The sequence below is a fragment of the Struthio camelus genome, chromosome 8 (assembly GCF_040807025.1).
Source record: "Struthio camelus isolate bStrCam1 chromosome 8, bStrCam1.hap1, whole genome shotgun sequence".
NCBI lineage: Eukaryota > Metazoa > Chordata > Aves > Struthioniformes > Struthionidae > Struthio > Struthio camelus.
In genome coordinates, this window is record NC_090949.1 from 13,522,431 (window position 1) to 13,547,184 (window position 24,754).

General features: G+C 38.6%; 1 protein-coding gene across 3 annotated transcripts in view; it reads left to right on the plus strand.

The window, feature by feature from the left end:
• The window catches only part of VAV3 (vav guanine nucleotide exchange factor 3), a 177,122-nt gene that overhangs the window by 13,054 nt on the left and 139,314 nt on the right, over positions 1–24,754 (plus strand). For all 3 annotated transcript variants that reach the window (XM_068952221.1, XM_068952222.1, XM_068952223.1), the window contains one exon: positions 20,140–20,256. In XM_068952221.1, the coding sequence (XP_068808322.1) occupies positions 20,140–20,256 (117 nt within the window). The remainder of the gene's footprint in view (positions 1–20,139; positions 20,257–24,754) is intronic.

Genomic DNA, 24,754 nt, shown 5'->3' on the forward strand with positions numbered 1-24,754 from the left:
GTTGCAGCCTGAGGTTTCCAAAATACATGAGTGTGTCTCCAGAACTGCTTTGACATTTGGTACAAATGAAGGAGCAGACCTTTCTAGTAGGGAGTGATGAGAATGAAAGCTTCGGCCAGGAATGTCCAGGGTCAATCAGCCACTGCTACTGGAAACTTGCTCTCTTTGAAGGCAGAACCGCTCCGTTCCTACCCTTCCTAGCAAGCACTGGAGATTTTTGCCACCTTGGTAGTGTTTGAGCAATTTTTTTCTGGGGTTGTGTTCTGAGGGAGCAGGTGGGGATGGAAATGATAGTAATTTTGTACCAGTTTCTTTTTCAAAGTGATTACAGGTGCTGCTTGCAAGGCAAAAATATCAGCCCTTGCTACCAAGCGTACTCATACCACTGCTGTCTCATAGCGGGAGCAGTTCTCCACGGCTGCTTTCTGTCCTGCCCAGGGAGCTTCACTCTTCAGGGGCTGATGGACATAATGGTCTTACTTCTGTTTCCCAGGCTGGAGAAGAGGGACTACTGGGAAAAATAAACAACAGAAAACTAGATTATTGGGGATTTTGTTTGGCTTTTCTCTGGCGAAGGACTTTCTCAGCTGTCACAAGCAGGGAACAGAAAGATTTTTCTGTAGCTTTAACTTCTGCTTCCTGGTTTGAAGATTTACTGGGGGTGGGAGAACTGGCCTGGACAACGGAATTGGGATTTCTTCTCTGCTCTAGCCATCTCTAAACCCGTCCTTCCTCCCTCCCTTCCCCCAAAACCTACATGGTAAGATGAAAGGCTGGGGGTTGACCTGTTGGAAAGTAGCTCTGCCGAGAAGGACCTGGGAGTGCTGGTGGACAACAAGTTAAACATGAGCCAGCAGTGTGCCCTTGTGGCCAAGAAGGCCAATGGTATCCTGGGGTGCATTAGGCAGAGTGTTGCCAGCAGGACGAGGGAGGTGATCCTCTCCTCAGCCCTGGGGAGGCCTCACCTGGAGTCCTGTGTCCAGTTCTGGGCTCCCCAGTACAAGAGAGACATGGCACTCCTGGAGAGAGTCCAGCGGAGGGCTACCAAGATGATTAGGGGACTGGAGCATCTCTCCTATGAAGAAAGATTGCAAGAGCTGGGCCTGTTCAGCCTGGAGAAGAGAAGATTGAGAGGGGATCTCATCAACGTGTACAAGTATCTGAAGGGGGAGTGTCAAGAGGATGAGGCCAGCCTCTTCTCCGTGGTGCCCAGTGACAGGACAAGAGGCAACGGGCAGAAACTGAACCACAGGAAGTTCCATCTGAACCTGAGGAAAAACTTCTTGACTGTGAGGGTGACAGAGCATTGGAACAGGTTGCCCAGAGAGGTGGTGGAGTCTCCTTCGCTGGAGATATTCAAAAGCCGTCTGGATGTGATCCTGGGCAATCTGCTCTAGGTGACCCTGCTTGAGCAGGGAGGTTGGACTAGATGATCTCCAGAGGTCCCTTCCAACCTAAACCATTCTGTGATTCTGTGAAAGTTTTCGGTTTATACTGAGGGTGAAACAACCGTTGCTTCTGTGTTGTGAGATAAAAAGCATTTGCAGCAGGATGGTGTCCCTGAGGGATTAGCATGGTAGCTAATGGCAACTATAAATTAAAAAAGCAGAAAAATCAGATTATGTGGAAAGTCAAGAAAAACATTTTAGGAGATTATTTATAAACTTTTTTTATTTTGTTCAGGCAACAGTTTATTTCTTTGCATTTCTGAAGCTTTTCATGCTTACTTGCTTTCCTGAGACTGATAGTCCTCTTTATCTGCCTGATATGATTTGCAGGCAGTGAAGGAGGCAGTACCTAGCTGGCTGCTCTGCTGGGATCTGTAGATGTCTGCAACTGAAAGTTCAGTAAGGTCAAGACATAAGTGGTCAGTAATTGTCTTATGAGCGGACCCCTGTTCTCTTGTTTACTCGTGTCATTTCTCCCCTTTACTTGTAAAGGTAAAGCAGTTCAGTATTACCATTTATTTTCATTTTTTAAAAGTTTTCTCAGCTCTGCTGCAATGACAAGACTAAACCAGGAACTGTTTGAAAAGAACTAATTTAGCAGCGAATATCTATTTAAAGAATAATTATTGTGACGTTCATCCTACTAGCTGCGAAGATCAGCCCAGTACTTGTGAGTTGGTGTCATTTGAAGTCCTAGGGCAGCTTTACGTTTTTTGTTCATTTTGTGATGGGATGCTGATGAGAACTTAATCCAGGTCAACGATTTTTGACTTCAGTACAGAATCCTTCATGACTTCAGAACAATTTTCCTCATGTGCCCTTTTAGAGATGCTGCTTGGAAGGATGTGGCTTTTGCTTAGTTTTCTAGTTGCAGTGGTGCTTTTCATCATTTAATTTTTCCGCTGTAAAGTCTGGCCCGCTCTTCTGTGCTTCCATCCACTATATTCACTTTTTGTAGTGGTGAGAATCATTTTTTAACCATGGAAAATTCCTGTAAGAATTAATTGTACTTCTTCAGTTTAGTCATATTCTTTTCCAGCCATTATCATGTCTCTGTTTTCACTTTTTCATGTGCTTAGTCTCATAAGTCTCTGTTTTTGTGCAGGACGAGAATGACTGTGCTATTTTGCTTGTTTTATGGGTGATGCTGTTCCTCCTGTGCCATCTATATCTCTGGCCTGCTCCACTGATCTCCCAGTGCTTCATGGAGCCTTAATGGTGGAATTTACTTTTGTGGAGTTTTCTTCTATTTTATAAGTAGGTTTCTCTTTTTCTTTTATTCCACCAACAGGTTGGCAGTGGGCTATGACGTTGTGTACTGCTGTATCTTAATCTGTGCCTGAGGGTGGGTTTTTTGCTTTTTTGAAGTATTGTTGATTGAAAGCTTGTTAATGTCCCAAGAGCAAGATAAATTAGAGGTCTTGAGTAACTACTGATTTACTGGAAGGGCATGTAATGCCAGAGTGCTTTGTGGGTTTTCCGTTAACTTTAGAAAAATTATTTGGATTGTGCCTGCTCCCCTGGTATTACTGATAGTATGTTGCTGGTTGCCTTTGGATAATTGAAACCTTATTTTGAGGTAGAGGTCTTCTAAGAATTAGAAGGAACAAATAAATGAATGGCAGATTTTTTTTTTCTTTTTTTCCCTCCCTCTAGGAGGCTTTGAAATAGATATGATTTTTTGAATCATCAAACTTTAAGTTTTAAAATAGCAGTGGCTGATAAAAAGGAAGCGATTTACGTATTGTGTTAGGAGAACCTCGGATTTTCTATATATGTTAATGCGCTTTATGATGTTCAAGAAAATATTATATTTAGCAGGCAGACTGGGCAGTACTTGATTGTCTTTGACAGAAGCAGAGATAGGACTATATGTGTGTGTGTGTATATATGTGTGTGTATATTTTTACTAGTGCTCTGCAGCTATCAAAAAAATCAGAAACATCCTCCAGTGGCAAGGCATACTGGTGTTAAAAAGAGATCTCTTGAACCTGTGTGTCTAAGACTTGTTCCTTTCTCTAGCAAGACCTTCTCTGATGACATACTAGTCACCTCTGATTGACTTGCAGTGCTAATATTACCTGAGACCAGAATACTTGCTTGGTTTTTCACATCACACTAGTGCCACAGTTGTAAACTCCTCAGTCAAGCTGGGCGAATTTCTTTAATGGAATATGTGACTTGCTGAAAAACACAGCTGTGAGTCACCACAGGCGAAGTGTGAATAAGAATTGAATTTGCTGAGTATCTATGGCTGAAAAAATAAGAGGAATGTTTTGTAAAGGCAAAAGTAAATGTTAGATGTTTCAGTATTATGCTTCAGCATACGTTGAACTTGAAAAATTAAATTCACCTCAGATAAAAGGAATATTACATACTTCTCTCAACTGGAAACAACTTTGGATCCTTTCAGATTTCTTTTTTTTTTTTTTGTCCCTGTTTAGTTGGTGGCCTCAAATCATTATTTTCTCAGTCTGCTCTTTAGTAGCAGTCATGTGTTATTTCACCATAAATATGATTTAAATATATCTCAAAGTTTTAAAGTTTAAAAATCTGACTTTCAAAGTATTTCCAGCTGAAGAGATGTAATGATTAATGGAATGAAGTAAGATCACCTACCATTACATTTGCCATTTATCGCTTTCACAGAGCGGTAAACATTAGCCCTGATATCCAATTGATGGGTTTTGCTTGCTTTTTAGTTAAAAAATAAATTTTGTTTAAAGATCTTAGGTCTATTAATAGTGGTGTTGCTGCTGTAAGTAGATGAGGGGAAAAGCAGCTATATACACAGTTAAAAAGGGTATAAATGGTGAACTGTTTAACCATGAGGGGAGATATGTGTGTGTATGTGTATTTATATATGTACAGCAGTATTGCATCCCCTGATGGGGTGATCACTGGCCTGTTGCAGGTCTCTGAGCAGGGTTTGGTGGATCCGTGAGTCACGTGCAGAAGCTCTGTCGGTTTGGTGTGTGGCCCAGCCGCTCTGCGCTGGGGAACTGTGAATCAGAAACTCGTGAGTTTCCAGTTCTTTGCGTACAAATTACCCCGGTAGCTGCTCCAGTGGTTTCATTTAGAAATAAATGAGCAGTGCAAAAGTTAAATGATTAGGCTGTGTACTTCAGATCCCTACTGTATGCTGATTTACAGTGTCCTTTTTTAAAGAGGCGTTGAGAAGTAATACATTACTGTGAAAAATGGAGAAGTGCTAGTTTCTGAAAAAAACCAGATTTTAATACAAGCATTTCCTGAATGTTGTAGCCATCACACTAGTTGCAAAAGGAATATTCTACTTGTTTTGCCTGTTTACTCTCCTATTCTTGTTCCATGTAACCTCACTCCTTTCAAACTGTTCAAAATAATACTGCTAAATCAATTTGTTGAAAGAAGTAAATATAGTATGAACAACTAGATAGAAAAATGAACAAGTTTGTCCTTTGCTACTGGAGCTCCATGCTGCTGTTCTGCTTATCTGACCTAAAGGCGTGAATTAGCCTTGCAGTATTATGTCCACCTGTATGAAAATCACTCTTATTTCTCTTGTGCTGAGAATCCTCTCAGAGGCACAGAGGAAGATTTGTCCTTGTTATATGTTTCCATTTAAAAATGGTGTATGTATCGATTTTATTATGCTTTCTAATCTCTGCCTGCTCTGCTGTCTCACCAACCCATTACACCTTTTAGAAGTTAGTAACAGGTCCGAGATCATATCATCTTATTTAGATTTCACAGTGTTTAGCTGAATAGTCTGTAGAACAAATTAATACTAAAAAGTCAGATTTAAATCTAGGTTTTTCTTGACATTCCTGCAGCATAGCTCCAAGGTTAGGATTCAGTGTGTTCTAAAAAGACATCCTATGGAATCCATCGTGTTTAAATGATGTTCTGTTACGCGGTTTAGTAAGCTGATGCCTATTCAGAGCAGCACGTTATAGTATTTGTACTGATTTTATATGTATTCTTTTGTATAATACGATTTAAAGTATTTGCCTATAGCTTGCAGGCAGGCAAATGCTTTCACTGCCTCCGCATTATGTTGCTATGTTTTCCTTTATGCATCAGTGCTGAAACCAGTAATAGATTACTGCTTGTGCAGAAATTTTTTTTAGCCATCAAGAGGGACTGTTGATTTCTAAGTAGTTTTCTATAAGCAGACAATATCTTGCTCCAATTCTAGTGTGCTTTTAAAAACTTGCTTTTGTTTATGATATTAAATAGGAATGCTATGTAGAGGGTTCCGTGCTTGCTTCTATGAAAATCAGTTAAGTTCTCTGTCCTTCCGGCCTACGCTATTGCTAAAACAGTAAATATTTAATTTTTTTCATTTGTATGAGAACTATGATTTAAAAGGATCAATTTTATGAATAGAGGCAGGATTCAGCCCACTTCACTAAGTTCAGAAGACCAGTCGAGCACTGCGCAAGCATTTTCTGCATTAGTGATTTTCAGGTTCCCTGCGCAGTAGAATGTTTTCAGCACCACTGTGTATATTATTTCTAAATTTAAGAGGTGAAAATATTGAAATGAAACTGCTAGTAAGCATTCGCGTAGGCCTTCGTTCAGCAATGGGGAATGACTTTTATAGGTATATTGAACAATATTTCAGGAAACTTGATTTTTATGAGATTGCCAATATACTTTCACTGTTGTACTCGAGTCATTCAGCTGCAAGTCAGTAGTGTAAACTGGATGAAGTCTTGTCCAGTTACTTTAAAATTATTTGCAACAGTTCATCCATTGACACCTGGAATAATGTGGCAGAACTTAAAGCATGCTATAAATTTATATTTAGGATTATTTTGGTGGAATATTTTGTAGTTCTTTTCCTAAGATGATTATGCAGCAAGAGAATGAAAACATGTGTTGGCAAGGCTATTTTGCGTGACAAGGCATTAATGGTTGACCATGCAGAGGTGGTTAAGTGGAGCTCTCCCCTTGGCGACTTCTCCGCAGGGTTGTCCTCCTCCTGCCTCTGCTCCGAGCTGCTGCTCTGGCCCACGGTCAGTGCCCCCTTTTGGTACTCCCTGCTGCAGCAGCTGCCCATACACAACAGGAAAACCTTTTGTTGCTATGCTGGCGGCCTTCTGCGCTGCTGAAGCACAACATTTAATTGTTTTTGGCCTGTAATACAGGATTTGAGACAACGCGCTAGAGGCCATGCGGAAAAGTGACCTGCTCTGCATCTTGGGCTCCTTACTGCTCGTTGTTTAAAGGTCAGCTTTAGTATCTGGTCTTAAATGGTCTCCCATGGCCTTTACCTGCTGAAGACTTTTGAGAACAGGAACTTTTAATAATGAGGTTGAGTTCTTCACTGAACCTGCCTTCATGTTGGTTATAATGAGCTGTTTACAGCTGTGTAAAAGTGACTGAAAAATAAATTTCTTGGTTGAATTTGAGGAAAAAATGTGATATTGGTATCTTAAGAATCAGTATGTGGTATGGCTTGGTAATACAGGCTTCTCACTGGCGACCCATGTCCTGCGTTTACAACTGATTCTAGTAAATTGTTTGGCAGACTGAGGCTCCAGGCAAGTCCAGCTTCCCCTGTGCAGGGCTCTTATGGGATTAGCTTGTTCTTGAGAAGTCACACTGAAGTCCTCTGGAGTAAACCTGCGTGCTGTTCATGGGGGTTTTTAAAGGTTTCTGTGAGGCAAAGTGCAATTATGAGCCAGCCATGACATCGCGGGGGCCACATATATAGGCAGCAGCTGCGTTTCCGTGACCCATCAGTTGTCTGCCTTGGCCGAGACCATTGCATCTGCTGATGTGTGCTCGTGGCAGGAGGCGTTCACGTGGTTCGGGCGCAGCTCCCACGCACGCTTGGGCTGCCTTCAATGATACATTGCGTTTGGCAGACAGCTGGGTGAGTTGGTGCAGACTTCATCCAGTACAGGCCTATGCTGATACTCAACTGAAATGCCTTTTTTTTTTTTTTTTTTTTTTTTTTTGGAAATTTAGCTTTCACTGTTTATCAGCCTGCTTAAAGAAGGAAACCTACTGAGGCTTCATAAGGAGTCAGCTGTTTTTAAATTTAATTGTAATTTCATGTTGCAAATTGTAGAATTTAATCTGATCTAAAATCTCTTGCTTCTTACATTATAACTAATTTATATCACTCCTTCACTTTGAATTCTTCGGTTAGGAAGATTACGTGTCACTGAAGAAATGAAAGGCTGTCCAACTTGCAGTGTTTGCCTAGCACTGGCTGGAATTCAGAGTAACTGTATGTGAGGAGTAGTTATGGGAGCAAAAGCATTTACATTTTTAGAGTTCTATTTTAATTGACTTCTCCCTAACAGAGTTTTGGGGGATTGAGACACATTAACATGTTTGTATCCTATTTATGTTGATATTCAAGGGATTGCCATTGTGGATCAAACTACTGTTTCATCCAGTCCAATGTCTAGGGATCATCAGGAACATGATTCTTCATAATAAGATTCAGCTCTGGTAGCCATCTATAGAGGATGCAGCACCTAAGGGCAGCTGCAAAGTGCTAGCCTTTTGTGGAGGCTTGTTTTGTGCCCAGAACTTGAGGGTTTGTTAGGCAATAGCCGTCTGCTGCACGATCTACTGTGCATCTGCATTACATAGTTTGGATCTCCCTGTGTTAGAGGTTATTATAGAACTAAAAAGGTGCAGAGAAGGGCAATAGGGATTTTCAGAGATATAAAACAGCTGCTGTGAAGGCTTTTCAGCTTTAAAAGGAGACAATATAGGGGGGGAATATGATGGAATATGCAGAGGCCTGAAGCAAGCTTAAAAAAAAAAAAAAAGGCTGTCCCTTCCAGAACAGAAATGGAGGCTATAAATGGCAGTGGTAGGTAGCTATTGAAAGCAAGCCAAAGGAGGTAGTTCTTCACCAAAATGACTTAAAACATATGATCTGCTAGATCATTTTTAATTCAAATTGTGTGTGGTCTAGCTTTCAAGTACTTAAAGCTGTGTGATTAATGCTGCAAATGTTCTTAACTCTAATCTGAGGTAATATTATACATAAATGACTTCATCTAATAAAAGTCACAGTTTTAGAAATTGCCCAAATGCATCTTTTACCTGAAAGACTTAGTGTAGTTTGTAAGTTGAAGCATCAAAGTTTTAGAACATTACAATTATTAATGAAATACATGGTATTGTATGTTCTTCCTCAATGTAGTTTGAAATACATCTTTTATTTTTTCTAGCTTTTTTTCTTTTTTGAAACGTCGGTTTCCATACTTAGCACACATCCTGAAGATCCTAGGGTGATGCCATCTGTTTGAGAATGTAGTTTCAGAAGCAAAATGTGGTATTTATCACCTTAGGCTTCTAATTCTTGTGGTATCATCAATAAAATCTAATTAAGATGCACATTAATTCTGGCAGCAGGTTTTTCTGAATGTGCATGAATGTCCAGGACGGGATGTCTCATAGTGAGATGGAATTAATGGTCCTGCAATAATATTTACTGAGGCAGATACTGCCGAAGATGTGGTTTGTGGATGGTTGGGATTGCCTGTCTGATCCTGGTAAATTTAATCAGCTGCCTAGAATTTGTTACACAAACATAATATGTACACAGACTTTTGCAGTATAAGGCACATTGGGGAACTGGAAGATTTTGCATCTAATATGGTCTTTTATTTTTATTCTGGCTAATGTTCAGCACATCTGTGTGTGTGTATGGCTCTTGACTGGCTCACCAGGAAATAGCAGTACAATTTTTATTGGGTGGGAGATTATGGAAAGCATGGTACGTTGCCTTGGGCATTGAGCCGGCAAGGAAACGTAAGCCGCTGTGGAAGAGGCCTCCCCCTCGGGGTAATACAGAGCAGCTATTCAGCTGTCCGCAGGGTTATCCCTGCCGTGGTCTGCTGGGCTCCTCCTAGTGCTTTCTCTGCTTCCGTAGTACCTTTGTGAAACCTTTGGGGAAGTTTGTAAATAAATGCAAGCTGTGGTGTTTATTGTGCTGAGATGTTCCTCTAGCCTAGTCAGTGCAGTTGCTGAATGAGTGAAAAAGCTTGAGGCCTTGTCTTTTTTTTTTTTTCCTAAGTTTTTGGTATGCTGAGGAGCTGAGTGGTTTCTCTACAGGTTTATATGACTATGTAAGTAATGCAGTTTAGTAATGTTTGGTGCAAGGTCAGTATGTTAGGTAATAGCTAAGATCCACAGGGTATCACACAGGGTAAAAACGTAGTCAGTACATGCTGTGTCCGCTGCGTTTTAACTACCAGTCCTGCAAACATGCTGTTGCAGTTTTTTCTTTTCTTTTTTCTTTTTTCCCAGATATGGCTATTCCCAATGGTTTATAGTTTTGGTTTGTGCTTCTGAACTTCGATTTTCTGCTTGCTTTAATTGTTAAAGCGTTCTCTGAACGTGTCAGAAAACCCCGTCCTTGCCACGGAAAGCAGAGTCTAATAGACTGCAAACCTGCAGTGACATGCTAGCAAAAATAGAGCAGTAGATGTTTCAAGTAGGTAAACAGAGGGCAGCTGTACATGTCTGACAGTTTGTAGAGAGCTGTACTACATCCTAAAGTAGTTCTTGCTAGGCATTCATTCCATGATTTCCAAGAGCATGGAATAGAGTAGTTTAAGTGTTTTCTTGAATTACTTTTTGAAGTATTTAATGACTCATGTGTACTAACACTGTTGAGTAATAAGAATGTTATTCCTTTGTGTTGGAAATCCTACACATAGTACGTGATCTACTTGATTTGCCATTAAGAAATAGAAGAGCAAGGAATTTATTTGGGTTAGGTTCACCTTTAGTAGATACTTAGTAACCTTGTGAAGATTTTTTTTTTCCATTGTGCTGAATTTCCATGCAGGATTGGGTATTGATAGCTTCTGACACCTCTCAAAATAAACCTTGAGTCTGTTATATGTATGATGTGTGGAAGCAGTATTCAGAATAGAGCAAGCAAGTACATGCTATTTTAAAAATGGTTTTTAAAAAAAAAAAAAATCCACACTGAGTCATTTTAAAGGAATTGTATGGGGGAGATCCAGGTCTGGCCTCGTAGGCATGTCTAGGGCACTAGGGCCACAATTTATTCACTAAAGCAGATCCACTTAGGATGATGATCAATGGGACTGACTCTTTTTTTCTTTATGGGTGAGGGAGAGAATAGAGAAAGGAGTTGTATTTCTGTAACAGAACTGAAGGCAAATATGGATCCTTAAGGTAAATTCTGTGCAAGTACCTTTAGCCTATGTGAAGGTCTTTTGCCAAAACTGTTACAGGGCTCTTCCCTCTCCAAAATTAATTTCTCTTAGACGGGTATAAATGAAGTAATAAATCCTCTCATATCATTATACTAGCATTAGAGACATGTAAAAACAAAACAGTCATGAATAAAAGATATTTAAGATACAGTGGAAACAGCATTTTAGCGTGCCAAGCTAATAATATGAAATAAATGAGGTGGTTCTCTTCAGTGCCAGTGTGTAGATCTGTATTGTGTGCTATAACTGTTAGTTTTTTGATGATTGTGGAACTCTGAATGCTAATTTGTTTGAGACTTTTCCAATTATTTTGCAGTTTGAGTACATCCAGTAGGCTGTAGGCTTTAGAGTTTTTCCCGTATAAGTTTAAATGCATCAGGTAGGTGCAGGTTTTGAGGTTTTTCACCTGTAAGACACTTTCATGCAACTGCTAATTTTTCATCAACTGAATTGAAATATGAGTGATTAGAAACCCTGTGGTAGGATCCATGAAATTACATCCTAGCAGCACATCAGTGCCCTTTATGGATATGCCTCTTACGGAAGAATTTTCTTTGTCACAATTTTAAATACACTAGATCAGTGGATGGTGACCACTATCTTAGTTTAATGGCCATTTCGTAAATTTTTTTTTCACTGAAGCATTTTAACATGTCATTCTGTTGTGCTAGGCTTTTATTTCGAATCTTTGTGTAGTTTGATCATCAGAGTCAAATCTCTTACTTCAGCAGTCTTCCTGTTGGACTTACTCTCTATTAGCCTATTTTGATTTTTTTGTAAACCTTTGTTTTACTGTACGTTTCTTTTCCTTTCTTGTGGCCCTCTTTTCTTTTACCTGCCACTGTTATGCTACTGTTCTTGTTCTCTTCAGTACTGTTTTGTGTGTTCCTTTTTTTAATCTTCTTTTCGTATTTGTTTGTAAGACAGCAAGATCCTTAGCGAAAGACGTTAGAGATGCAACTTCAGGACGTAACAGATAGAATTGGCCATTTGAAAAGGTTGCTAAGCACAGGATGCCCCTCACTAGTCCGTGTGTGCTTTGCATGCTTAACACAGTGTTTCAAGTTGCTGTTCTTCTCAATGAGATGCTGCAGAAACCCTTGTAAGGTCTTGCCAGCCTGGGAGCAAAGGGCTCCCCAGAAACTCCCTTTTGCAGCAGGAGGCTGTCCAGAGCTCCTACCCCAACCTGTTGCCTGTCACACTTTTAACTCTCGGGATTCCTGTAGCTAAGGCTGCGCGCTCTAAAAATTCTTGTCTGTGTAGTGACAGCATGCTTTCTCCAAGCTCTGTTTTTTGCTTTTCATCTTGCAATAAATAGGTACAGAAAAAACATACGTACCTTCTTCAGACAGTCCAGTGACTCCTGTTCTGCTGCACATGGTAGGACATGAAAGCTGCTGTTCACCGAATACGTTTCGGGGGCCATTGACTAGAAGTTGCTGATTTCATGGTTTGTAGGAGAACTTGGCTTAAAGGACACAGATAATTTAAATGCTTCTTTGCTGTCACTTGCTTCACCTGTGCTACAGTGCCAGCATAGCCAAGGAGAGAGTCAGGAGTGCAGAGAAAGTCCCGAAGTTTTCTTCTGCCCTCTATTCACCCCATATAGTACTAACTGAAGCTGAGCATCCTTTCTGCTTCCTCATCTTTTTCTTTAAGTTTCAATTTCTGTTTTCTTTCTCTGCAGTGTAGAGAAGAGCAAATGCACATAAACAAACCTCCATACCCAAGCCAAAATGTGATAGAAACAATTGGCTAGTAGTCAGTTAGGGACTTTAATATTCATGGTAAAGCTGCTCTTAGTTACTACATTAAGTGAGCAAATAGCATTCTATTAATATTCATACTGTATTAGCAAAGGAATTTAATGTTTTATAATTTGTAGAGCAGCCTATGTATTGCATAGGCCTTCAAAGAATGCCCGTATCCAAAGAGCTAATAATAAACTACAGACCTCCCTAGGTATCCTATATGTAGAATTTCACATTAGGGCATCCTCATTGAATTGAGGAATGTCTGTTGCTGTTCTCTGAATAGCACATTTAGTTACTACTACGTAAGCATAAAGAATTTTGCTCCAATCTTAGATGTTTTGTTATCCTCAAAAGGATAGTATTCTGTCGCTTCTGAAGGGACTATACAAAGAGCTGCCAGAGCTCAGCGTATCTCTCTTGTGTCTTTATTAATGCAGCTGCTTTGTAACAGAAATAAAAATATTTCCAGATGGTCCTTTTGGAGAGCAAAGGCTGGGAGGTGTTTAATATTTGGCTTGTATGCTCCTGCTTAGAGTTTTAAAAATATTGATTATCCGAATGATGGAGATGGTTTTGCAGAACAAGAGGCCAGATGCAGAACTGAATTCCTTCTTTGCGAGTTACATGTTCTTCCTGTGGGTGTTTTAATGTTACTTGTAAGTTAATATGTTTTAGCTAAGAGTCAGAAAAAGAATAATGCTCACTGATGGTGTTATGATCAAAAGAAAAACAAATATCTGGAAACGACTATACACCTTTCATTTACTTAGTGAAAATAGGCACACTCATGTCAGAGTCTTGCTCTTTAAATTCCTCATGGCTGCTTTGCATTGCCTGCTGTTAGTAAGCCTCTAGACTTAAAGATCTTCAGGAGAAAAGTGGCACGCGCAGAAACAACAGAGTTGTTAAACCTCCCTTCTTGACTAGGCTGCTACTCTTTTCCCTCTTACTGGCTCAGGAAAAGACATTAATAGATGTTGAATTAAGACGTCATCAGTGGGTCCCTACTTCATTCACTCAGAATCCTTAACAGCTATTTTTACTGAGTGTAGTGATAATTACTCCTGTTGGCAGAGAAGGACTAATCTAATCTGTTTTGGCTGCTGAAATCTGCAAAGGAGCCAGGAATGATTTCTGGGCTGAATTGTTAACCCTGAACATAGAGTTTTGTCAGAAACGCAGTGGGCTATTGCTGTGTCTGAGTACAAAGTAGTCTGATGTTAATGAACATACAGGTATTCCAAAAAAACCCAGAAAACAAAACAGTGGCAGCTAATAGAGGCATAACATGCTCCTATTTTGGTAACCCTGCTTTTGGCATTGGTCTGTCAAAGATGGTATGTATCAGGGAACTGTCCAGTCGCAGTTTACAAAAGATGAGCTCTTGGTATAAGAACAGCTGTTTCTGGAGGCACCTAATTTTCTTTTTGGATATGGCTGAATGAATTTAAAAGACGCTAGATATATCCTTTATACATTATATAGACATGGATAATCTTGGATCTATATATATATTAAAAACAACAACAGCTAAATAGGTATATGTATGCGCACACACATGCATATGCACGTGGTATGCCTTTGGTCTTGCTGCTGGGTAGCTTCACTGGGTCATCTCTCTCTCCTTCTCTCTCTCTCTTTCTCCCTTGCTTTTTCCCTCTTTTCTGTTTGTTTTTGCATCAGCACAGCATCTTTGCTCTGTGGATAGAAGAGGTGATGGTGCTATTTTGTAGCAGTAGGGAGTGTACAGCTTCCTAGATTGTAGAGTTACATTTCGATTTAGCAGGATTAAAACAGTATTAGTATGGATTTTGTTGCTCCTATCGACACAGTTACAACAAATACTAAAACAAATTACAAGAGCTTTGATAGAGAAAAATCTGCAAGCCTCATGGCATTAGGCAACGTGTCTGAAGGAAACTTTGAGGAGATGATTTTGTTTGTGTTTTTTGCACTGAAACAGTTTGCACATCCCGATCTTGGTGACAGAATGTAGGAAAGCAATTCTTCCCCTTAAATTCTTCCGGTTAGGGCAATTTTCACATTTCTCCTACTCCTTAAAAGATATAACTGCATCATTTTCTTTTCATCTATATTTTCAGCAACAAAGTGGAAATCAAAATGAGATCCTTCCAGCTAATCTGTTCTCATCAGCATCCCAGAAATGGACAGAAAAGATCAGGCAGCCTGCATTTTGCAGCAGGTGCTGAGGTCCAGGAAGAGCATGAAAATGTTATGGGAGGGATCTGTTCCTCATCTATTCTTCTGCCTTCTATTTTTTTTAACTCTGCTTTTCTAAGGCTGCAAATGAAGACTGATAGAAAAATCTCTCATCTTCACAAGCCTGTGAGTTGCCTCCCTGCATGTGACATCAGCTTTTTTTTCCTTCTTTTTTTTTTCCGACAAAATAAAAGAAGAAAATGATTGTGCCTTCTGAGATGCATGAATTGAAGCCAAATTTGCTCATCTGATTACTTCCCTTTTATACGATTGTTTTGGGTGCCTGGCCTTTCCTCAACTCTTTTTGTCATAAAATGCTTGTGCTTACGTGATTTAAAAACCCACCATTGTGTGGGGGTGCCTCTAAGGCTGTTTAAAGACAAGGCAAAAGTGAGTAGATGCAGCTGTGTAGTTTGTGAAGTAGAGCTGTTAAGAGGAGTGATAGGATGAGGAGGACTCTGGACTTTCCCTAGTTGACAGTCCCTATTTCTCTCAGAGGAAACAAGGTGGATCTATAGAACAGTTAAGCAAAATTCTTTTTTTTCTGTGCTTTTACTCTTCTGTCATAGCTTCTAGTTAATAGTCACTATGAGAGACTGGCCGGAGTTGTGGAGCAGCTGCATTTGGAACCTGTTAATGTGACATGCAAAATGTGGAAAGTGCAGTGAAGAGGGGACAGGCACATAATGGCTACACGAGTAAACGACAGTGGAATTGATGCACTTTAAGAATTAGTGGAACAACACTTTGCAAATTTAAATTCAAAAAGAGAATACCTCTCCCCCTCAGACTTCCCTGACATAAAGTAACACAGTAATCTACTTTGTATTTGATGTCCCTTTACAGTCTGAGCCTCTGAGACAGTCTAAATAGATGCTAGGCTTCAGTATATTCTCTGCGCAGTGTTTGTTCCTAATTTGTACTAAATAGTATATCAATGCCTGTTGAACCAGGTGTAAATGTAAGGAAATTGCTGGCTGCCTAGGCTTTCCTCCTTGCTCATGACTAAAGTGCCATAATAAAAAGGGAATGGAAGTTGAAATAAATACGAATTGCTGTTCTTCAACCACCTTAGTAGTTAAAAGAATGAATTGTTGAAAGCATGGTTAGAAGTCTGTCTTTCCTAAATAGTTGTTCTTTCTTGGCGCTTTGGTTTTCACTCGCATACTGAGTGGTGTTGCTGTGTTGTAATTCCATAAAAATGACTAAGGGCAGGATTTGATCTTCAGAGGTCTTTGTATTGGTCTCTGAACACCCTCGGGAGTTCCTCTAATACAAAAAGTATATCCAGATACTGAATATGGTCTGTAGCAAACAGACCTTTATTCCATTGAAGTACTTCAGTGCTAAAGAACATTTTTCTCAGAAATACCTATACAATTACATAAATAGAAGAAAAATGAAATTGTTTTTTTCTTTTGCGTTTCATCTTTCACTTCATTAGAGCTTGGCTGGAGAAATCCCTCTTCCCTTTGGGCAGCTCTAGACTCCTGCCTATATTTCTTTGTCTAATTAGTGTTTTCTATTCAGTACCTTTTGTAAAGTATTTCTATACATATCTGTCAGCACACATCCATGCTGAATAAGCCTCAAATGCTTCTTTTATTGTGAAGTGGCAAACGTTACAGGTAGAAAACAGCATGCATTTTCCTATAGACCTTAAAATAATTTGGGTTGCTTACCCTCTTCCGCTTTGGTACTTTGTGTCAGAGCATGACAATTATATCAGCTATACCTCCTTTTTTAGGTAGTGTATCTGCTTTTGAAAACTTTCGCTCTTAATTTCAATAGATGTCTTTTTTTAAAGCCTTCTTTGAAATTAAATTCAACGCAGAATGGACCTGAGGCCGCTAAGGCTGTAATTTGTTTTGCAAAAACAAATGGTTTGTAACAAGTGTTGTAATATTTCAGCAGCCTTGACAGTGCTGTGCATCATCTGTTTGCAGTAGTGCAAGTACTTATGTTGTGAATCTTTGGGAGCGTTAGAATACAGGGATGCTTTAGCAGCCTGAGGAGGCTATCTTTATAATCTACAGCTGTTAATATGAAAATGGAGCAAACTTATTCAAAAACAATACTTTTTTTTTTCCATTAAAATATCTACAGCATTCCTTTTGGTAGTGTTGTTTATTTAGTGCAATTGTTGGTCGAACCCTTAATGGGCATGGATTCTATTAGCAGTCTAATGATCGTGACTTTTCTATCCTGCAGAGCTCCAATTGTGGCTTCATAGGAGAAGTGTCATTGCAGTTGAAATGCTGGTTAGGAGTCCTTCTCCTTGCTATGTCTTTTGAAGTCAGTATAGCATGACTATAACTGACAGCTCCTTCAATAAACAGCTTTGCAGACCTTTTATATTTGAGATGCTGTCAAAGGAGCAGCTAGCAAGTCATTGGAATGTTAGAAATTGGTTAATTTGAGTAAAATACTTTTTGATCAAAATACTGTTTTGTTTTATTTCTCTAGCCAAGCTGCTGGAGAAGTGTTCCTGGGAAGTAGTCCGCAGTTAACAATTCTTTACAGAATTTTTCTTTACAGAAACATCCATATCTCCTTGGGAAGTAGTGCAGATGGGTGAAGATATTCTCCTTTTTCCAAATGCTTTCAGGGCCCTGAACATCCCTGTTGGATTGTAATTTTGATGGTCTGCCTCTGGGTGCTTGGTGAGCTCTCGTGATACAGTGGGAGAAGAGCCAGATAGAAGCTTTATTTTTTCATTAGTGTAGGGTTTTTCAAATTTATGGTTCATGCTACCACACTGCAGTATTTTTACTCGTTCACACATTAAGAGTTCTGGACTGCTATCCCGAAGTGTAACAACGTAATAAAAAAGGAAGAGGGAGGCAGTAAATGTTTTCAAAAGAATGTTTTTAATTTGTGCTTTATAATGAAGAGAGACTAGTTCTTGTTCTGAAAGTCAAAATTTCCTGTGGCTTTCAGGGATCAGACCAAATGAGAGCTGTCCAGCTCTCCTATCTGTAAGAGAACTGGATATGCCAAAGCTCTTTGTTCCTTTAACAATCTCCTGTGTGGTGTACCGAATTATAATCTTTTTTCTTTGAAAAAGAAACACAATAATATTATAGGATTCCGAATGTTCTGGGGACAGAACTTACCAGTAATAGACTGGAGACTGATGCCACCTTCTCCTTATTGCCAATGTGGAAGTTTGTCTTGTATACAACTTCCTGGATTTTAGATGTATGCCCTTTTTTAACTTGGAGGTTTTACTTTCTCATTTTGCACTTTTTCCATACAATTAGCATAGTGGTAAAAATCTTTGTTTTCCTGAAGAGAATAATTTCCCTAGATGATTGCAGTAGAAGGCTTTGAAGATCTTTCTGAAGGATTTCTGGATCATATATCTGGTAACTTTTCCAGAGTATGACAAGTAGCATTTCACGCTCTTTTTAAAGAGTTTCCTTGTATGTTTTATTGAAAAATGAGTGAATATAAATATGGGCACGGTTTTAGTAGTCTCACAGTTGCATCCGAGCAGCTACTGTGGTTAGCGTCGTAGTTCAGAAATAAACCTTTTAATCCATTGTACAAGAGAGAATTGATGGTTACCAAATCATTAGATGCCCAAATAAACTCACTAAGCATGTTTCCTACTAACAAGAGGATTAGATTGTATTGTCAGGAGGCCTATTATATTAAGGGCACCATTTGGTATACTCTTAATTCATGATGTGGTTGTGTCTCAGGTGCAGGTAAATTTGATAAATGCTTTATCTGTGGTTTCAAGATTCTACAGGCAATGCAATTGCATTATATATATGCTCTGTTGTTGTTGAAGGGTTTAATTATGTGATTATTGAATATTAGATTATAATTATATTGAGCCTTTTTTTAAACATATGATACATTATATGCTCCTTACCACTTACTTGATTTAGTGAGTATTTTTAAAAAAGGGAGAATTAGAATCCTCTTTGGTCTTTCTGTTCATAAGAATTTAATTTATTACTTATTTATAGGTTCCCTTAAAATAGGGTGAAAACCTGTGGACTTGGTCTAAGACCTGTGCTTTTTACAGCTCCCTTATTGGGAGCTTTGGCTGGTGCAGTGATCGCTTTTTGTGATGCATTTTGATGAGTTTGTCAGCTGTTGTCTTGTCTTGGGTCCCACAACCAATGGAGTTATCTTCTCTTTAAGCTTATACTACTTAGTCAGTGCTTCTACATTACAGCTTTATTATAAATCCAATCCGTCGGGTGCTCTGCTTTTCCTGTATCTGTCTGATTCCTTCTATGTAAGGTATTAAGTCAGGCTGTCTGAACTGGCGTTGTCTTATGCTGAAGATAAACCAATGGCAAACCTGTCTGAATGAGCAGTTCGGTTACTAATTCTGCATTCGATATGAGTATGGTTATGATGCATCTACCTGAATTTCAAAAGTATTGCTTCTATATATATACATCACTAAGTGGAACATGCAGCAATGCTGTAATTCATACTGATGTAAAAAATCGTTCTTATGAATCAAATATAACATGGAGACCTTCAGGAACTCAGCTTTAATCTAAAGTTGCCGTTTCAGTACTTTTTTTAAGAGCATATTCAAACCAGATTACTGTGTCATTTGAAATATTGCTTATAAATATTGTGTATTTTTGCCCTATACTTCATAGTGGATTGTAAGACAGTACAAAGAAGTCTTTTTGGAGTTAATGTCCTCATAAGGTATTAGCATTCAAGAAATGATACTGATATTGCACATCTTGGCTATACCTCTTTAGTAACTGATATGCTGTCAGTAGTTACTGTCTCGTACTGCTAAGGTCTTTTAAAAGAAATCTAGGGAAAAGGTGTCAAGGCTTATCCATAAGAGGAGCGTGATGTGGCTGAAGCTTTATTCCTTTCTAGACTCAGATAATCATTGATGTGTGTAGATGAGTTCAAAGGAAAGAGTCTTTGAGTCAGTGCAAAAATCGGGGTGGTTTGACAAAGTTAATTCTCTGCTGGATAAATTGTAAACTACTACTCGACCGCAAATTTCGTTCCCTCCCATGGTCCATACTGAGAATATGTGTTTGCAGTGTTTTCAGTTTGTTAGCATAGCGCATGCATTTTCATTAAATGTTCAAACTAGACTTTATTTCTTAAAAAATGAAAATACTTGGTGTATATGCAGAATAACTTTTTCATATTAATATGACTGTATTATGATAACTTTATTTGAACATCTGAAATGTTTGTCACACCCTGCTATGCGAACAGAAATGAAAAATATGTCTGTATTTAAACTAATTGGTATCTAGTAGTATCTTTGGTTACTTAAAAAGATATTCTGCTCACAAAATATCTGTACTCAGAATTTGACTAACGCTTGCGTCTGAAGGGCATTTCTTACGGCTGAGTTATAACCAACTTATGAAAAGCATAGTGTAATTGCTAACTGTTAATAATGTGAATAATTCAGTTGGTAAATTTTATAATACATTAGTGAGCACATAAGTTGCTGATTGACATACTTTACGCTTAATTATTTTTTCTTTCTTCTAGTTTCTTTGCTTGAAGAATATAAGAACTTTTTTGTCGGCATGTTGTGAAATATTTGGGATGAAGAAAAGTGAACTTTTTGAAGCATTTGATTTGTTTGATGTGAGAGATTTTGGAAAGGTAAGGATCCTCTTAATTATATCCTGAGTAACACGTGTGTTCTGCTGCTTGAGGATAGAAGACGTTCATCGTAGATGTGGTGTAGGTTATGCCTAATGGATGAGTGCTTTTCCTTTTTTTGTTTAATGAAGAAGAATTAAGGGAAATGAGTTGGATTGAAATTGAAGGGCCTAGTGAAGGAGAGAGAAAAATCCCTGGTAGAGTTTTGAAGGTGTGAAAATGAAAGAAGGATAGATGAATTAAATACTGGATTGAAAGGCGATTAGTTAAAGATGCATGAAATGTATGAAGATGGCAAAATGGAGGTGAGTACTATCTGGGTAAGTCTTTTGATACAGAGAAATGGTGTGGAAAAAGCAATGCTGGACCTCTTCATTGTAAAACTGCATGGCACATAACACGTTTCATTTGTCTCAGGGACTCTAAAATTCATCCACTCATCTATCCTTGTTGTTTGTTTTGTTTTTGTTTTTTAGCAAGTTAGTTTTTAAATCCCTTGGTGGTTCTGACCTGCTTTAAAGCTCAGACACTGCCGTGGTTGGTTAATGAGACTGTTCTAATTTACAAAGTCTAAAATACATTCTTCTGTAAACCTATGATTAATTACTCTATGTAAAAGCTTTTTCCAATGTGGTGTTTGCAACCTCCTACATACTTGTTTGATCTGTCACTGCAAGCATATGTTCAGTTCAACTTCATTTTCTGTTTTTGAGTCATAGGGTGTCACTACCCTAATCTCACAGAAAAGGGCCTAAAAATTGCCTAAAGACCAGTAATGTCAAAAACATTCTATGTTTGAATAAATGACTGTTTTGAGTATTATTTTCCTTTTAAGGGAAAGTATTAGTACTTTCACTAGCTAATTTTTGTGCTACTCTTTATAAGTAGATGTGGAGGCCAAAATGATGTAAGAGTGCAAGCCTGAATCAGGGCTGGAGTATGGGTGTTTGAAACGACTTACTGAATTCTGTTAACCAAAATTGTTAACTAAATCTTTTGCTTATAAAGATAGCTAGACCTGGTAATTCCACTTGACACTTATTAATGCTGAACATCTTATGTCCTTTTAAATCATAGTTAAGAAAATGTTTTATTAAAATGCATTCTCTCTTTATTGCAATTTTGCTATAATGCTTATCAAAATGTGTTAGGTTTGTTTTGCTTTTGATTGTGCAAGCAGCAGAAGTTAAAATTCTTTTGATAAAGAAAAGGTACTAGCGGTGTCCTTTCTGAAGTATTCAGTAAATCGAATATCAACATTTGCATCAAATCTTCGATACTTATGCCTAATGCACAGAAATCTTTTAGTATTGTGGTTTCTAATTAATTGCTGGGACTTCCTCTGCTTCCTGTTTAATGGCACTTGAATGTAAAAGACCTAATTTTTAATAGTCTAGTTCTGAAGAAATATTTTTGCAATGCAAGCTATTATTGCTGCCTAATGGAATCCTTAGGGGAAAGGTTCTGAATTAGGGCTGAATTTAGCCCGACATGTATGTTTCTGACACTTTTTAAATTGTCATTTGAAACAAATTTATTTTAGAACACAATTTTATGTAAATAATATAAAACATTGGTAGAAATACTATGTCTTCTGTCAAGATGTTTATTGTTTTATTGCTCTTTCCTAAATAAAATTCGATCTAAAGACACACAGTTCTTACCGTGCGTGTTGCCACAGTATAGCTCGCGTAGACTTAGTATCCCTGGGACTTGTTATTTCAGCATTAGTGATGGCTGTAGTGGTTGCATATAAGCAATGGTTTCTATGGTCTTGGCCTATTTCACTATCAGGCTTTGGTTTTTGTCACCTTTCTTGGAAAGCTACCTGGTAAAAAGGCAGTGACAAATCTGCAAGACACTGGTGTGTGGGAGTGTTTAATGAGACCAGCTTTGTGCACAGTAACAGCTGGCTGTGCAGAGCCTGGGATGCTAAACTGAGCAAGCCGTGCACTCCTTGCAGTAGCTGTGCTGAGCACACTTGTGAGTGCATAGTCGCTGTGCTGTTTGGCTGCTTCCATTGCATGCATGTGTGACCTCAAGTGGAGGTTGCCGTATGCTGCCTGTCGATAGGCTGACATGCGTTTTTAGCAGAGTCTGCAAATGCTGGGCATATAGTTGGCTTCCTAAAAGAGTTGCTGAAATTGAGACCGTTCAGAAAGCAGAGGGAAAAATCGCATACTGTACAGTGTCTAGGTTATAAAATGTACAGCTAGCATGCCAGGTTATTTCTGTGGTTTAACAATGTCGTGTTTGTGTCTGAGATGATTTGTAAAGCTTCATGGGATTCCAATTCCAAATCTAATACAGCACGTGTTACTCTGGAAATGCTGACTATTAGTAGCTGTGGAGGGAATAAGAAAGCTTATCTTTTTTTTTTCCATGGTTTTTTTGTTTCTCCTGCTCAACTTTCCCCTTAATTGTTTCTTTTTTCCTATGAATAACGCCTTGAATGAATTTACCAGCCTTCACTCTTGTGGAATCCTTCTTGAATTGGAGTTGTGCGTATGCAAAAGGCTGAAAACCCAGCGCTTCAGACACTTATGCTACTGTAACCAAGGCGTTCTGCTGTTTCCAAAATTAATTCTTTGAATTATTCTCCCTAAATATGTACAAAACTTGAATTATGTTAAAGCAAACAAAAAGGATAATATCCTTGGTGATTTTACTCAGGTTTAGAAACCAGGCTCACAAACACGTATGTTTTCCAGAGTGTTGACCAAGTGAGCAATGGAATGAATTTGTGCATTTTCCACAGCCTCTGAACTTTCCTGGTGTACCAGGAGCCTTACAATGGCTCTTTGAGATTTCAGGAATTGGCAAGCACTTGTTAGTGGGGAGATGTGAATAAACTGTGGCTGAAGTGACCCCGTAAGCCTTGTGTATCCAGTACTTTACATTTGCATTTATTTCAGGTACCTTATCACAACCACCAAGAAAGAGAGAGGCTCAACCATTTTTAAGCTTCAGTTGAAATGATAAAATATTGATAATTGAACTTGTAATCTTAAGATAGAATATTTTGCTTTAAATGACATTTTCATGACTATTTAAGCACACTAGGAGGAAAGGGGAGAAACATGTCAACATGTCAAACATAAATGAACAATATGCTTTCAAGGGGAAATAGAAGGAAGAAACAGATGGGGAGACCTGGTGGTGGAAACTCCAAATTTTTGAAATATTCCAATTTTTTTCAATATTTTAAGATAATGGCAGTGAAACTTTGCCTATGGCAGTAGTAGCTGTACATTCCCTCTATAGTCATAGACCTTTTAAGTCTTGTGAAGCATTTGTTACAAAATGTTTGATGTAATGGTGAAACTGGTGTTTAATAGCTAGGGGTAAATGAACTGTATTTTCAGATATTTTGACATGGCATATGAACATTTGACTTGAACTTTGTGCTCTACTTTGTAGACACTCTTTGATCTCTTAGTGATTAGAGTAAAAGAAGGGTGCATGCAGTATGGATGGAAATAAGAGGTGAAGCTGATCTAGCAAGGTGTTAGGGAGTGAGAGAGAGGATAAGTAAATGGGATGTAGACAACCCATAAGTATGTTTTCAATGCATGAATACCATATGCATCTGGATATCAGCTGTTATAGGAGAGGGGGTTTCTTATTTTCAGATATGATGGCACAGATTTTCTCTTTATTTTTTAAGCTGTCTGTGCTGGGAAAAAAAGAGGATATATTATGCTGAAGTCAGAAGGTTCTTGAAGGATATTTTCTAAAAATGAAGAAAAAAAATTTTCTTGTTCTGCAGTATTTATCTGTTTCAACTCGGTTACCTTTCTTTCAGCAAATTTCATTGCTGTTGTGTTAAGTTCCTGATGGAGCATGAAATGCCTTCCCACGCACGCAGAGGTGCCAGACAGTGTTTTCATTCTGAATTCCACTGCGGAGAGTCATTTTTTTGCTAGCACAAGGCTGTCGGGTTCTTCCTTTTCACCTGTGTGCCAGAATCAACACGCACTGTCGGTACTTGTTCTTTCAGCTCTGCACGTTCCTTTAGCAGCAATCTCCTTTGCTGTTTGGGGTGCCCCAACAAATTGTTGCTATCACTGTCCTCTGAAGGAAGTTTCAAAGGAATGTATTACAGAAATGGGAGTCTGGGGATTAGTTCCAGCACCTCGTTATGTCAATAGACCCTCACTGGCCTCAGAGCAATGTTTGAGGTGCTGTGAGGAAAAATAGCATCCCTATATTGCCAGAAATGGACTTTTGTTTACTCTGTTTTTAAATATTAATGTATGACTGAGCACAGGGCTGTTTTTCATGACATTACTGATGTAATATGAGCATAACTTAATTTTTTTAATCTGTTGAGTCTTGTCAGTAAAGTGTAAATACAGTTATTTTCAACACGGATTGAAAGATTTCTAGACGCTTGCAGTAGGTGTCTAGAAAAGATACACAACATTTAATCATGATTAAAAAGGGGATCTGAGATCAACTGGTCCAACTAAAAAAATACCTAATTGTTAAAAAGCAT